The 15,867-nt window shown below is 47.4% G+C and overlaps 1 protein-coding gene across 4 annotated transcripts in view; it reads left to right on the top strand.

Annotated features, from left to right (window-relative positions):
• Nucleotides 1-2,571: 2,571 nt before the first annotated feature.
• Nucleotides 2,572-15,867, top strand: part of LOC115151416 (protein Jade-3) — a 33,646-nt gene continuing 20,350 nt past the window's right edge. For 2 of the 4 annotated variants that reach the window (XM_029695332.1, XM_029695331.1), the window contains exons 1-5: nt 2,572-2,760; nt 12,077-12,136; nt 13,593-13,675; nt 14,260-14,417; nt 14,498-14,688. In XM_029695332.1, the coding sequence (XP_029551192.1) occupies nt 12,088-12,136; nt 13,593-13,675; nt 14,260-14,417; nt 14,498-14,688 (481 nt within the window). In that variant the 5' untranslated portion in view covers nt 2,572-2,760; nt 12,077-12,087. Of the gene's footprint in view, nt 2,761-12,076; nt 12,137-13,592; nt 13,676-14,259; nt 14,418-14,497; nt 14,689-14,958; nt 14,978-15,088; nt 15,106-15,867 lie in introns of those variants that run through there. The other 2 variants (XM_029695334.1, XM_029695333.1) reach the window with 2 other exon arrangements.

The raw sequence follows: 15,867 nt of genomic DNA, 5'->3' as shown, positions 1-15,867 counted from the left end.
TAAAAACAAATGTGCCGTCTGGTTTGCTTAATATAAGGAATTTTAAATGATTCATCCTTTTTTTTTTTTTTTCTTGAGTGGTCTGGGGGCCGGAACATAATTGTAATTTGTAGACTGCAAACTGACAGACAGATATACAATTTGACTAAAACATAATGATTTCAAACCTTGCTTATGAGTGGCAATACTTTGGAATAGATTTCCAAAATTAAAATCACTTGGTGCTGATTTGATGGTGTTTTTACAGTCATGTCCAATGGAAGAAAGCCTTGATCAACACAGCCCTAAACTGGGTGGAGTCTAGGACCCAGCAGACAGTTAGAAGGGGGAAGTTGCATCCCAATATGGCGGCCGGAGTGTGGGTGTGACAAAAGGAAAGGAGTGGGCGTGTGGAAAGGAGTGTGTGTTCAAAGCGCTCCGCTATAGGTTAGATGATTTTGATTGGTGTTTTTCTCCCTTCCGTTTACCACGCAACTATCGTACAATGAGCTACCATACCACGGGAGTTTGGACCTCTGTTTTTCTGCCAGAGGATTAGTCTGTGACATTGTTCACTGTTCTACACAAATAATTGTATACTGAACAAAAATATAAACACAACATGCTACAGTTTCATTGATTTTACTTAGTTACAGTTTATTTAAAACTGAGTCAGTTGAAATAAATTCATTAGGCCCTAATCTATGGATTTTTACACGACTGGGAATACAGATATGCATCTGTTGGTCACAGGTACCTTAAAAAAAAAATGGGCCTCAGGGTCTCGTCACTGTATTTTTGTGCATTCAAATTGCCATCGATAAAATGCAATTGTGTTTGTAGCTTATGCCTGTCCATTCCATAACCCCACCACTCTGTTCACAACATTAATGTCAGAAGAAAAATGCTCTCCTAAACAACGCCATACACATGGTCTGCGGGTGTGAGGCTGGTTGGATGTACTGCCGAATTCTCTAAAACTACATTGGAGACGGCTTATGGTAGAGAAATTAACATAAAATTATCTGGCAACAGCTCTGGTAGACATTCCAGCAGTCATGCATGCCAATTGCACGCTCTGTCAAAACTTGAGACATCTGTGGCATTGTGTTGTGCTACAAAACTGCACATTTTAGAGTGGCCTTTTATTGTCCCCAGCACAAGGTGCACCTCTGTAATGATCATGCTGTTTAATCAGCTTCTTGATGTGCCACACCTGTCAAGTGGATGGATTATCTTGGCAAAGGAGAAACGCTCACAATAAGCTTTTTGTGATTATGGAACAGATCTGGGATCTTTTATTTCAGCTAATGAAACATGGGACCAACACTTTATATGTTGCATTTATATATCTGACGTTATTTAATGTTGCTTCGTGCGTTGTATGCCTGTGCTAACTCTGACTGCCACCCTGATATTGGCTGCTTGGTTGCTACTTCCCACGCCGTTGCCGGACAGTAGTGCTTGTCAAACAGTAGAGAAAGTGTTGCCGTTCATGCCCTCCCTATTGAGTAGTAGATTGTATGTATAAAGGTAACATCTAGATGGTTATCGATATTAGTTATTTCTTGTGTTGGCTGCAATCCTACTTGAAATAAAATCGTGTGAGAGAAAATATTTTGACAAGTTAGCTACCTCTGGCGACGCGATAGTGATACCACAGATATTTCACCGGATGTAGAAATGTGAAGCATCCGCTTGGCGTTTTCCACTCACTACCAAATATGGTAGTCGGGCCGACATTCTGCTAATATTTTCATCGATGAAACATTTGATCTCAATACATTTTTCTGTTCACAAAACTATAATCTCTTACGAACAGAGTGGACTAAGTTTTCTGTAGACTTTACCTTTTGCCAAAGCTTTTTTTTAAACAATTTTTAAATGCGTTGTTTAGAAGGAGAATTGAGTTCACGTCACGTCAGAGTAGGCGTTCCCTAACTGAAATCTGCAAATATTGGCTAGCTCTTGCTTGGCTCTGCCCACTATGACTCATTAGTTCCGGTTTGAAACGACGGGCTGTGGTCTATCTTGGTTTTCTTCTACAGATCTTCGGTGATACCCAGGAAGAGACGCTTCACGTCGAGTGGCAAAACATCCGTCCAATTATCTGATTCGCTTTCCAAACACCCACAACTTTCGACAAACCCACTTTCCGGTCGCCATATTTGGCTGCAGCTGCCCATACTTGGATAGGGTGGTACCACAGATAGAACAATGAGACATGATTTACTGGATAGATAAATGTGAAGTGAGGAAGCCTAGTGGCCGGCAATGGGAGAAGATGGATTTTGACCGATATTCTGCACATTTTCTCACCGATTAAACATTTGATCTCAATACAGTTTTCTGTTGTCCAAAACTAAAATATGTCACGAAGAGAGTGGACTACTTTTTTGTAGACTTTAGTCTTTGCCAAAGTTACGAAAAAAAAAATGCATTGTTAAAGAGTACACACAGAGTAGGCGTAGCCTAACGGAAATATGCAAATATTGGCTTGGAACGCGCCAATAGGATCTCGCTAGCTCTTGCTTGGCTCTGCCCACTATGACTCAGTAGTTCCCGATTGAAACGACGGGCTGTGGTCTATCTTGGTTTTCTTCTACAGATCTTTGGTGGTCTTCAATAGGGCTGTTGTGTGTTGGTGAGGAGAGGTTGCAGCTAGCCCTGGGAAATATTCAGTGTGGAAAGAAGAAATTATACAAAACAGTTTTACTAAGAGTGCCCGTGTTTATATGTGAGGAATTTGCAATAAGCTGCATAATTGACCGAGGATCCAAGGTAAGGTCGCTGAATAATTTGCTTGTATTCTGTGCGGTCTCAGTGTGGCAAGGCTTGCCCGGTATTGTAGCCTACAAGCCAGGCTGCGGCCTGCTTTGCCTTCCCCCTGCGCTCTCACACAAGGACTTCAGCCTCGTTATGTCGCTAAAATAACTCATGTGATACTCGGTCACATCCATACTAAAAACGTGTTCACGTCTCAATTTTAATTCAGTCCTGGGGGGGGGGGGGGGGGAATGGCGTTGACCACTAAATGAAGTGCTATTTTAGCCTAGCAAAGCAGCCAGAAATTAGTGTAGTTGTTTGGTTTCAGACGCCACAGGGTTGTAATAATTCCCCATCATGCAGCGAGGCCCGAGTTTGGCGCCAAGGCCGTCGGGATTTTGTCCCAGTCTACATGTTTTGTAATGGTGGACTATTGTTGTACATATAGAGGAGGAAACAGCACCATGAGGCAATATGCCTGATTTTATATCCAAACTATTCTATTCAGTGACTAAGGTTTGGGGATCGTTATTAGCCAATTCAACTCCACGATTTACAACGGAGTTGAGCAGCGACTAGTGTGAGCGGACTGGGAGTTACAATGGCATATTAAATTCAGGTTTTTATTTAAAAAATAAAATAATAAGAATTAAGCTACAGATTTATCACTAAAAATAATAACCTCACAATTACACACGACAATCTGTTGGCTGTTCTTTGGGTGCTGAATGAAACCAGTAGTTTTTAATACATAAAACCCATATATGACTGTGGAAGTCCAGTTCGCCCACGCTAGTCACTGTTCAACTCCATAGTAAATCTTTGAGTTGAATTAGCTAGGGTAGTTCAACATTGGAAATGTACAGTAAAATGTACAGTAAAAATAATATCGTGATTGTCAAAACATACGATATATCATCAACTAATATCCTGATATGCAACTATCCATTTCCTCCCATCACTAAATGTAATAGTAGCTAATAATGTAAACTTTCGGATGTATAATGTCATCATTTTCCAATAATGTAGCCTAATAAATATACTGAATGTGTAACATAACGTTTTTGCTCTTAATGTAATAATGAATCTCTGTTTGCCGACCTTATACACTGAACACCCCCCTCTGGAGCTGTATACAGACAGGAGTGGGTCCAGGGTGTCTGCAGAAACACCTGTATGTATGTATGTGTATATATATATATATATATATATATCTATATCTCTCTCTCTCTCTTACTACAGCATCAGACATTTTTACTGTGGATTTTTAAGGATATTGATATGGCAAATGGCCCTTAAATCTTCCATTGATCCTTATGGAACGACCCCTGACCTCTGTAAAATATGAAGAATGCGAGTGGTAGTAGCACTAGTAGTGGTAGTAGTAGCACTAGTAGTAGCACTGGTAGTAGTAGTGGTAGTAGTAGCACTGGTAGTAGTAGCACTGGTAGTAGTAGTGGTAGAAGTAGCACTGGTAGTAGTAGTGGTAGTAGTAGCACTGGTAGTAGTAGTGGTAGAAGTAGCAGTGGTAGTAGTAGTGGTAGAAGTAGCACTGGTAGTAGTAGCACTGGTAGTAGTAGCACTGGTAGTAGTAGTGGTAGAAGTAGCACTGGTAGTAGTAGTGGTAGTAGTAGCACTGGTAGTAGTAGTGGTAGAAGTAGCAGTGGTAGAAGTAGCAGTGGTAGAAGTAGCACTGGTAGTAGTAGCACTGGTAGTAGTAGTGGTAGAAGTAGCACTGGTAGTAGTAGCACTGGTAGTAGTAGCACTGGTAGTAGTAGTGGTAGAAGTAGCACTGGTAGTAGTAGCACTGGTAGTAGTAGTGGTAGTAGTAGCACTGATAGTAGTAGTAGTAGCACTGGTAGTAGTAGTGGTAGAAGTAGCACTGGTAGTAGTAGCACTGGTAGTAGTAGCACTGGTAGTAGTAGCACTGGTAGTAGTAGCACTGGTAGTAGTAGTGGTAGTAGCAGCACTGGTAGTAGTAGCACTGGTAGTAGTAGTAGCACTGGTAGTAGTAGTGGTAGAAGTAGCACTGGTAGTAGTAGCACTGGTAGTAGTAGTGGTAGAAGTAGCACTGGTAGTAGTAGTGGTAGTAGTAGCACTGGTAGAAGTAGCACTGGTAGTAGTAGTGGTAGTAGTAGCACTGGTAGTAGTAGTAGTAGCACTGGTAGTAGTAGTAGCACTAGTAGTGGTAGAAGTAGCACTGGTAGTAGTAGCACTGGTAGTAGTAGCACTGGTAGTGGTAGAAGTAGCACTGGTAGTAGTAGCACTGGTAGTGGTAGAAGTAGCACTGGTAGTAGTAGTAGCACTAGTACTGGTAGTAGTAGCACTGGTAGTAGTAGCACTGGTAGTAGTAGCACTGGTAGTGGTAGAAGTAGCACTGGTAGTAGTAGTAGCACTAGTAGTGGTGGTAGTAGTAGCACTGGTAGTAGTAGCACTGGTAGTGGTAGAAGTAGCACTGGTAGTAGTAGTAGCACTGGTAGTGGTAGAAGTAGCACTGGTAGTAGTAGTAGCACTGGTAGTGGTAGAAGTAGCACTGGTAGTAGTAGCACTGGTAGTAGTAGCACTGGTAGTGGTAGTAGTAGCACTGGTAGTGGTAGTAGTAGCACTAGTAGTAGCAGCACTGGTAGTAGTAGTAATTGTTATTTTATTATATATTTTTTAATGTATTTCACCTTTATTTAACCAGGTAGGCCAGTTGAGAACAAGTTCTCATTTACAACTGCGACCTGGCCAAGATAAAGCAAAGCAGTTTGACACATACAACAACAGAGTTACACATGGAGTAAAACAAACATACAGTCAATAATACAGTAGAACAAAAGAAAACAAAAAGTATATATACAGTGAGTGCAAATGAGGTAAGTTAAGGCAATAAATAGGCCATGGTGGCGAAGTAATTACAATATAGCAATACTAGTAGCAGTAGTACTACTAGTAGCAGCAGCGGTAGTACTACTAGTAGTAGCGGCAGCCGTAGTACTACTAGTAGTAGCGGCAGCCGTAGTACTACTAGTAGTAGCGGCAGCCGTAGTACTACTAGTAGTAGCGGCAGCCGTAGTACTACTAGTAGTAGCGGCAGCCGTAGTACTACTAGTAGTAGCGGCAGCCGTAGTACTACTAGTAGTAGCGGCAGCCGTAGTACTACTAGTAGCAGCGGCAGCCGTAGTACTACTAGTAGCGGCGGCAGCCGTAGTACTACTAGTAGCGGCGGCAGCCGTAGTACTACTAGTAGCGGCGGCAGCCGTAGTACTACTAGTAGCGGCGGCGGCGGTACTACTAGTAGCGGCGGCGGCGGTACTACTAGTAGCGGCGGCGGCGGTACTACTAGTAGCGGCGGCGGCGGTACTACTAGTAGCGGCGGCGGCGGTACTACTAGTAGCGGCGGCGGCGGCGGTACTACTACTAGTAGCGGCGGCGGCGGCGGTACTACTACTAGTGGCGGCGGCGGTACTACTAGTAGCGGCGGCGGCGGCGGTACTACTAGTAGCGGCGGCGGTACTACTAGTAGCGGCGGCGGCGGCGGTACTACTAGTAGCGGCGGCGGCGGGGGTACTAGTAGTGCGGCGGCGGCGGGTACTACTAGTAGCGGCGGCGGCACTACTACTACTGGTGGCGGCGGCATTACTACTACTGGTGGCGGCGGCGGCGGTACTACTACTAGTAGCGGCGGCGGCGGTAGTACTACTACTACTACTAGTAGCAGCGGCGGCGGTAGTACTACTACTACTACTAGTAGCAGCGGCGGCGGTAGTACTAGTAGCGGCGGCGGCGGGTACTACTAGTAGCGGCGGCGGTATACTAGTAGCGGCGGGGTATCTACTAGTAGCGGCGGCGGCACTACTACTACTGGTGGCGGCGGCATTACTATACTGGCGGGCGGCGGCGGTACTACTAGTAGCGGCGGCGGCGGTAAGTACTACTACTACTACTAGTAGCAGCGGCGGCGGTAGTACTACTACTACTACTAGTAGCAGCGGCGGCGGTAGTACTACTACTACTAGTAGCAGCAGCGGTGCTAGTAGTAGCAGCAGCGCTAGAAGTAGTAGCAGCAGCAGCAGCGCTAGAAGTAGCAGCAGCAGCAGCGCTAGAAGTAGCAGCAGTAGTAGTAGTAGTAGTAGCAGCAGCAGCAACGCTAGTAGTAGTAGTAGTAGCAGCAGCAGCAACGCTAGTAGTAGTAGTAGCAGCAGCAGCAGCAACGCTAGTAGTAGTAGTAGTAGCAGCAGCAGCAACGCTAGTAGTAGTAGTAGTAGCAGCAGCAGCAACGCTAGTAGTAGTAGTAGCAGCAGCAGCAACGCTAGTAGTAGTAGTAGCAGCAGCAGCAACGCTAGTAGTAGTAGTAGCAGCAGCAGCAACGCTAGTAGTAGTAGTAGCAGCAGCAGCAACGCTAGTAGTAGTAGTAGCAGCAGCAGCAACGCTAGTAGTAGTAGCAGCAGCAGCGGCAGTAATAGTAGTACTACTACTAGCAGCGGCGCTAGTAGTAGCAGCAGCAGCGGCGCTAGCAGCAGCAGCACTAGTAGTAGCAGTAGAAGCAGCAGCAGCACTAGTAGTAGCAGTAGAAGTAGCAGCAGCGCTAGTAGAAGTAGCAGCGGCGCTAGTAGTAGCAGCAGCAGCGGCGCTAGCAGCAGCAGCACTAGTAGTAGCAGTAGAAGCAGCAGCAGCACTAGTAGTAGCAGTAGAAGTAGCAGCAGCGCTAGTAGAAGTAGCAGCAGCGCTAGTAGTAGTAGTAGTAGTAGCAGCAGCAGCGCTAGTAGTAGTAGCAGAAGTAGCAGCAGCAGCGCTAGTAGTAGCAGAAGTAGCAGCAGCGCTAGAAGTAGTAGCAGCAGCAGCAGCGCTAGAAGTAGTAGCAGCAGCAGCAGCGCTAGAAGTAGTAGCAGCAGCAGCAGCGCTAGAAGTAGTAGCAGCAGCAGCAGCGCTAGAAGTAGTAGCAGCAGCAGCAGCGCTAGAAGTAGCAGCAGCAGCGCTAGAAGTAGCAGCAGCAGCAGCGCTAGAAGTAGCAGCAGCAGCAGCAGCAGCGCTAGAAGTAGCAGCAGCAGCAGCAGCAGCGCTAGAAGTAGCAGCAGCAGCAGCAGCGCTAGAAGTAGCAGCAGCAGCAGCAGCGCTAGAAGTAGCAGCAGCAGCAGCAGCGCTAGAAGTAGCAGCAGCAGCAGCGCTAGAAGCAGCAGCAGCAGCGCTAGAAGCAGCAGCAGTAGCGCTAGTAGTAGTAGCAGCAGCGCTAGTGGTAGCAGCAGCACAGTACCTCTGCTGTGTTTGGACCTGACTGATCGTCAGTATCACAGCTACCGTAGACTGCCTGTGTGTATTGTTGCTGCTGTTCCACCAGGTGCATCAAAGCTGGGACCGGATGCATATTCTCGTTTCTGGGCAAGAGTAGTAACCAGTTTAAATCGGGTACGTTTTTTATCCGGCCGTGCAAATACTGCCCCCTAGCCTCAACAGGTTAATGATGAGCTTGGTGGGTACTATGGTGTTGAATGCTGAGCTATAGTTAATGAACAGGATTCTTACGTAGGTATTCCTCTTGTCCAGATGGGTTAGGGCAGTGTGATGGTGTCGTCTGTGGACCTGTTGGGGCGGTATGCAAACTGAAGTGGGTCTAGGGTGTCAGGTAGGGTGGAGGTGATATGATCCTTGACTAGTCTCTCAAAGCACTTCATGATGACAGAAGTGAGTGCTACGGGGCGGTAGTCATTTAGTTCAGTTACCTTCACTTTCTTAGGTACAGGGACAATGGTGGACATCTTTTTAAGCATGTGGGAACAGCAGACTGCGATAGGGAGAGATTGAATATATCTGTGAACACACCAGCCAGCTGGTCTGCGCATGCTCTGAGGGCACGGCTAGGGATACCATCTGGGCCGGCAGCCTTGCGAGGGTTAACACGCTTAAATGTCTTACTCACGTCGGCCACGGAGAAGGAGAGCCCACAGTCCTCGGTAGCGTGCTGCGTCGGTGGCACTGTATTATCCTCAAAACGAGCGAAGGTGTTCAGCCTGTGGAAGCAAGACGTCGGTGTCCACGACGTGGCTGGTTTTCCTTTTAGAATCCGTGATTGTCTGTAGACCCTGCCACATGTCTCGTCTGAGCTGTTGAACTGGGACTCGACTTTGTCCCTATGCCGACGTTTAGCCCTATGCCGACGTTTAGCCCTATGCCGACGTTTAGCTTGATTGCTTTGCGGAGGGAATAACTACGCTCTTTGTGTTCCATATTCCCAGTCTTGCCCTGGTTAAATGCAGGTATTCGCGCTTTCAGTTTTTCATGAATGCTCCTGTCACGGTTTCTGGTTGGGGGAGGTTTTAATAGTCACAGTGGGTACAACATCTCCTATGCACTTCCTGATAAACTCATTCACCGTACCGGTATATCTGCCAATATTTATTTTCTGAAGCTATTCTGAACATTTCCCGGTCCACGTGACCAAATCAATCTTGAAGTGTGGGTTCCGATTTGGTGCTTCCTGTTTTTGAGCCACGGGTGCTTCCTGTTTGAGTTTCTGCCTATGGGAGGGGAAGAGCAAGATGGAATCGTGGGCCAATTTGTCGAATGGAGAGTGGAGGGCGGCCTTGTATACGTTCTGGAAGGTTGTATAGCAATGGTTGAGGGTTTTAGCAGCGCGAGTACAGCAATTTTGTTGATATAATTTCGGGAGCTTTTTCCTCGTGCTTTATTAGAATCCTCAACTACAATAAATGCAGCCTGAGGATATGTTGTTTCCAGTTTGCATAAAGTCCAGTGAAGGTATTTGAGGGCTGTCGTGGTATCGGCTTTGGGGGGGGGGGTATAGACTGCTGTTTCTATTATTGACTAATTCTCTCGGGAGATTCATTTAATTTTCAGATATTCTAGGTTTGTTGAACATAAGGACTTGAGTTCCTGTATGTTATCACAGTTGCACCATGAGTCGTTAATCACAAAACATATACCTTCACCCTTCTGCATCCCGGAGAGATGTTTGTTCCTGTCGGCGCGATGTACTGAGAAACCAACTGGTTTTACAGAATATCTCGAGAGCCATGTTTCCGTGAAGCAGAGTATGTTACAATCCCTGCTGTCTCTCTGAAAAGCAACTCTCGTCTTGAGCTCATCAATTTTATTATCCAGAGATTGGACATTAGCGAGTAAAATAATCGGGAGCGGTGGGTGGTGTGTATGCTTCCTAAGTCTGACCAGAAGAACCTCGAGAACCTCTCCAACGCCGGTGTTGTTTTGGGTCAGCCTTTGGAGTAAGTTTGATTTGCCCTGGGGAGACCAAACAAGGCATCCGCTCCAGGGAAGTTGGAGTTCTTGTCGTAATGCTCGAAGTTCTGGTGAGTTTCCACCGCTCTAATATCCAATAGTTCTTCCCGGCTGTGTGTAATGACATAAAACAACTCCTGAGCTAATAATGTAAAAAATGGTACATAAACAAACTTAATACTGCAGAGTTGCTTAAGAGGTAGTCGCGATGCTGCCATCTCCGTCGGCGACTCATTGGACATCAAAAAGCGATTCAACCACACAGAGCAGGGAGGTTTTCCCGATGCCTCGCAAAGAAGGGCACTTATTGGTAGATGGGTAAAACAAAACGTTGAATATCCCTTTGAGCATGGTGAAGTTATTAATTACCCTTTGGATGGTGTATCAATACACCCAGTCACTACAAAGATACAGGAGTCCTTCCTAACTCAGTTGCCAGAGAGGAAGGAAACTGCTCAGGGATTTCACCATGAGGCCAATGGTGACTTTAAAACAGTTAGAGTTGAATGGCTGTGATAGGAGAAAACTGAGGATGGATCAACAACATTGTAGTTACTCCACAATACTAACCTAAATGACAGAGTGAAAAGAAAGCCTGTACAGAATACAAATATTCCAAAACGTGCATCCTGTTTGCAATAAGGCACTAAAGTAAAACTGCAAAAAATGTGGCAAAGAAATGAACTTTATGTCCTGAATACAAAGTGTTTATGTTTGGGGCAAATCCACCATCCCTCTTAATATTTTAAAACATAGTGGAGGCTGTATTATGCTATCGGGGGGTAGATCTAAGCACAGACAAAATCCTAGAAGATAACCTGTTTCAGTTTACTTTCCAATAGACTGGGAGACAAATTCACATTTCAGCTGGACAATAACCTAGAACATAAGGTCAAATACACTGGAGTTGTTTACCGAGACGACATTGGCTGTTCCTGAGTGGCCTAGTTAGATTTTAAAGCCGCTTTTGTTTTTTTAAAGTCAACTATGGCAAGACTTGAAAATGGCGGTCTAGCAATGATCAACCACCAACTTGACAGAGCTTGAGGAATTTAACGAATAATGTGCAAATATTGTACAATTCAGGTGTGCAAAGCTCTTAGACTTACCCAGAAAGACTCTGCTGTAATCACTGCCAAAGGTGATTTTAACATGTGGAGACTCTGGGTTGAATAAATCCCTAATGAAGATATATTTGTTTTTTATATTTTATAACTTTTCTTCCACCTTGTAACAACAAAATGTGTTCAAAGTGGAGGGGTGTGACTACTTTCTGTAGACACTATCTAATGTAGACATACGTTATGTAGGCAAACGCCTCGATGACACCAATAGTCACTGCATTTTGGTACACCTCAACTAAATACATTGCCTTGCAGCGTTGTTGCTTTGCAGCGTTGCTTTGCAGCGCAGCTTTGCTGCGTTGCTTTGCAGCGTTGCTTTGCTGCTTTGCAGCTTTGCTTTGCAGCGTTGTTGCTTTCCAGCGTTGCTTTCCAGCGTTGCTTTGCAGCGCAGCGTTGCTTTGCAGCGTTGCTTTGCTGCGTTGCTTTGCTGCGTTGCTTTGCAGCGTTGCTTTGCTGCGTTGCTTTGCTGCGTTGCTTTGCAGCTTTGCAGCGTTGCTTTGCAGCTTTGCAGCGTTGCTTTGCAGCGTTGCTTTGCAGCGTTGCTTTGCAGCGTTGCAGCGTTACTTTGCTGCGTTGCTTTGCTGCGTTGCTTTGCTGCGTTGCTTTGCAGAGGCAGTTGCAGTGTGTTCTGTAGTGCCTACGTTGCATAAATCCAACCTACAGCATCAAACTGTATGTGTAGACTTGACAGAAATAGAATCAGAAGGTGAATGTTGAACTTTAACCCTAACCCTCACCCTGACCCTGACCCTGACCCTAACCCTATCAATTACGTTGGATTACATAATGAAGAAAGTTTGACTGCAGAATTTTACGCTGCATTGATGCAAGATCGCTGTGGATCTGATGGAGGAGTAATGCTCCCCTGAATGTTTCTATGTTGACGCTCGTACAGAGGCCCCCATTCTGCAAGCTATTCTGGCTCTTAGCTCTGTCATGTCTTCTACCTCTGATGTCTCTTCTCCCTGTAGGGTACGTCAGGATGAAACGGCTCAGGTCTTCAAGCAGCAGTGACAGTTCTGACAATGAGAGTGAGTTCCAACTGTCTTTACATCATGACATGATGAAACCCACGACAGTCATTGAGAATAACATGCTGTCTGTAAACAGAGAAAGGCTTTAAATGTTGTTGTTTTTTCTCCAACATTAACCTGTCTTCCCCCTCTTCCTCTCTAAAACCTTCTGCATACTTTGTCGGCTGGCGCCGAGTTCGGAATGAACGGAACCAGTGTACTCACATACTCCCTTAAAAGACCTTCGCTTGAAAAAGGATTTTAAACTGCAATAGTACTATTTGTCCATCTTGAGACGCCGTAGCCAGTATACAAATTCTCAAAATCCCCTCTACCTCTCTCTACCCCCCTTCTCTCTACCTCGTTCTACCTCGTTCTACCCCTCTACCTCGTTCTACCCCCCCTCCCTCTACCTCGTTCTACCCCCCGTCCCTCTACCTCGTTCTACCCCTCTACCTCGTTCTACCCCCCGTCCCTCTACCTCGTTCTACCCCTCTACCTCGTTCTACCCCCCTCCCTCTACCTCGTTCTACCCCCCGTCCCTCTACCTCGTTCTACCCCCCGTCCCTCTACCTCGTTCTACCCCCCGTCCCTCTACCTCGTTCTACCCCCCGTCCCTCTACCTCGTTCTACCCCCCGTCCCTCTACCTCGTTCTACCCCCCGTCCCTCTACCTCGTTCTACCCCCGTCCCTCTACCTCGTTCTACCCCCCGTCCCTCTACCTCGTTCTACCCCCCGTCCCTCTACCTCGTTCTTACCCCCCGTCCCTCTACCTCGTTCTACCCCCCGTCCCTCTACACTGTTCTACCCCCCGTCCCTCTACCTCGTTCTACCCCCGTCCCCTCTACCTCGTTCTACCCCCCGTCCCTCTACACTCGTTCTACCCCCCGTCCCTCTACCTCGTTCTACCCCCCCGTCCCTCTACCTCGTTCTACCCCCGTCCCTCTACCTCGTTCTACCCCCCGTCCCTCTACCTCGTTCTACCCCCCGTCCCTCTACCTCGTTCTACCCCCCGTCTCTCTACCTCGTTCTACCCCCCGTCCCTCTACCTCGTTCTACCCCCCGTCCCTCTACCTCGTTCTACCCCTCTACCTCGTTCTACCCCTCTACCTCGTTCTACCCCTCTACCTCGTTCTACCCCCCCGTCCCTCTACCTCGTTCTACCCCCCGTCCCTCTACCTCGTTCTACCCCCCGTCCCTCTACCTCGTTCTACCCCCCGTCCCTCTACCTCTACCACCCCCCGTCCCTCTACCTCGTTCTACCCCCCGTCCCTCTACCTCGTTCTACCCCCCGTCCCTCTACCTCGTTCTACCCCCCGTCCCTCTACCTCGTTCTACCCCCCGTCCCTCTACCTCGTTTCTACCCCCCGTCCCTCTACCTCTACCACGTTCTACCCCCCGTCCCTCTACCTCGTTCTACCCCCCGTCCCTCTACCTCGTTCTACCCCCCGTCCCTCTACCTTGTACTGCTCAGGTCCTTCCACCTCCTTCTGCTCCTCTAACAAGTATGGAAGTAAACCTGGAACCCCTGCCTCCGTGCCCAAGAAACCAGCAGAGGTACGCCATGCTGCCGTTCCTTTACACACACACGCACACACGCACGCACACACACACACACACACACACCTCCCGTCAGCTTCCTGAGTGTTCTTTACACACACACACACACACACACACACACACACACACACACCTCACGTCAGAGGTACGCCACACTGCCGTTCCTTTACACACACACACACACCTCCCGTCAGCTTCCTGAGTGTTCTTTACACACACACACACACACACACACACACACACACACACACACACACCTCACGTCAGAGGTACGCCACACTGCCGTTCCTTTACACACACACACACACCTCCCGTCAGCTTCCTGAGTGTTCTTTACACACACACACACACACACACACACACACACACACACACCTCACGTCAGAGGTACGCCACGCTGCCGTTCCTTTACACACACACACGCCTCATGTCAGCTTCCTGAGTGTTTTGTCCCAAACTGCACCCTATTCCCCACAGGGCTCCGGTCAAAAGTAGTGGACTATGTAGGGGGAATAGGTTATCATTTGGGACACAGACAATGTAATAAGTGTATTTATATGTCTCCTCTCCTCTCTCCCAAGGTGTTCAGGAAAGACCTGATCAGTGCCATGAAGCTGCCAGACTCTCACCATGTCTCCCCTGAAGACTATTACCTGCTGGGGGACACCTGGAGACAGGAGTGGGAGAAGGGGGTGCAGGTGCCTGCCTTCCCCGAAACCATCCCACAGCCCTCCATCAGGTAACCACACCTCTACTTGTCTCCGTACCTCAGGAACTGATGCTGAATTGTCTGCTAGTAATCTCTTATTGTGTCTGCAGGACCATAGAGGAGAAGCCTAAGGAGGTGTTGTTCACCCTACAGAAGAGGTATATCCAGTGCTGGAGTCAGACCTCTACAGAGACGGGTTACGTTAACATCAAGGAGCTGGCTGAGGCCATGTGCTCTTATGACCTGGATAACATGGACCTCTACTGGCTGCAGGCACTCAACGCTGAGCTAGAACACATGGGTAAGGACTCAACGCTGAGCTAGAACACATGGGTAAGGACTCAACACTAAGCTAGGACACATGGGTAAGGACTCAACACTAAGCTAGAACACATGGGTAAGGGACTCAACGCTGAGCTGGGACACATGGGTAAGGACTCAACACTAAGCTAGAACACATGGGTAAGGACTCAACACTAAGCTAGAACACATGGGTAAGGACTCAACGCTGAGCTAGAACACATGGGTAAGGACTCAACGCTGAGCTAGAACACATGGGTAAGGACTCAACGCTGAGCTAGAACACATGGGTAAGGACTCAACACTAAGCTAGAACACATGGGTAAGGGACTCAACGCTGAGCTGGGACACATGGGTAAGGACTCAACGCTGAGCTAGAACACATGGGTAAGGGACAACGCTGAGCTAGAACACATGGGTAAGGACTCAACGCTGAGCTAGGACACATGGGTAAGGACTCAACGCTGAGCTGGGACACATGGGTAAGGACTCAACGCTGAGCTGGGAGACATGGGTAATGGTGTGTGTGTGGGGGGGAAGAGGAACATTAGCTAGGACACGTGTGTGTGTGTGTGTGTGTGTGTGTGGGGGGGGGACATTGTCTTTGCCTGTTTCTCTAAAGCCTCCGAGTTCTCTCCTCAAATCATCACATTTCCTCACTTCTCTGTGTTGGCAAGGAAACAGGAGGCGACTAAGGATAGACTTCACACTATTGAGAGACGGTGTATTCAGACCCCTTGACTTTCTACATATTCTGTTACATTACAGCCTTATTCTAAAATTGAATCAATCTTTTTGTTTCTCATCAATCTACGCACAATACCCCATAATGACAAAGCAAAAACAAGTCTTCTTGGGTATGACGCTACAAGCTTGGCACACCTGTATTTGGGGAGTTTCTCCCATTCTTCTCTGCAGATCCTCTCAAACTCTGTCAGGTTGGATGGGGAGCGTCGCTGCACAGCTATTTTCATGTCTCTCCAGAGATGTTAGATCGGGTTCAAGTCCGGGCTCTGACTGGGCCATTCAAGGACATTCAGAGACTTGTCCCAAAGCCACTCCTGCTTTGTCTTGGTTGTGTGCTTAGGGTCGTTGTCCTGTTGGAAGGTGAACCTTCGTCTCCCAGCTTGAGGTCCTGAGCTGGTTTTCATCAAGGATCTCTCTGTACATTGCTCCGTTC

This window comes from Salmo trutta, chromosome 17, assembly GCF_901001165.1.
Source record: "Salmo trutta chromosome 17, fSalTru1.1, whole genome shotgun sequence".
Classification (NCBI taxonomy): domain Eukaryota; kingdom Metazoa; phylum Chordata; class Actinopteri; order Salmoniformes; family Salmonidae; genus Salmo; species Salmo trutta.
This window is presented reverse-complemented; position numbering and strand designations above follow the sequence as displayed.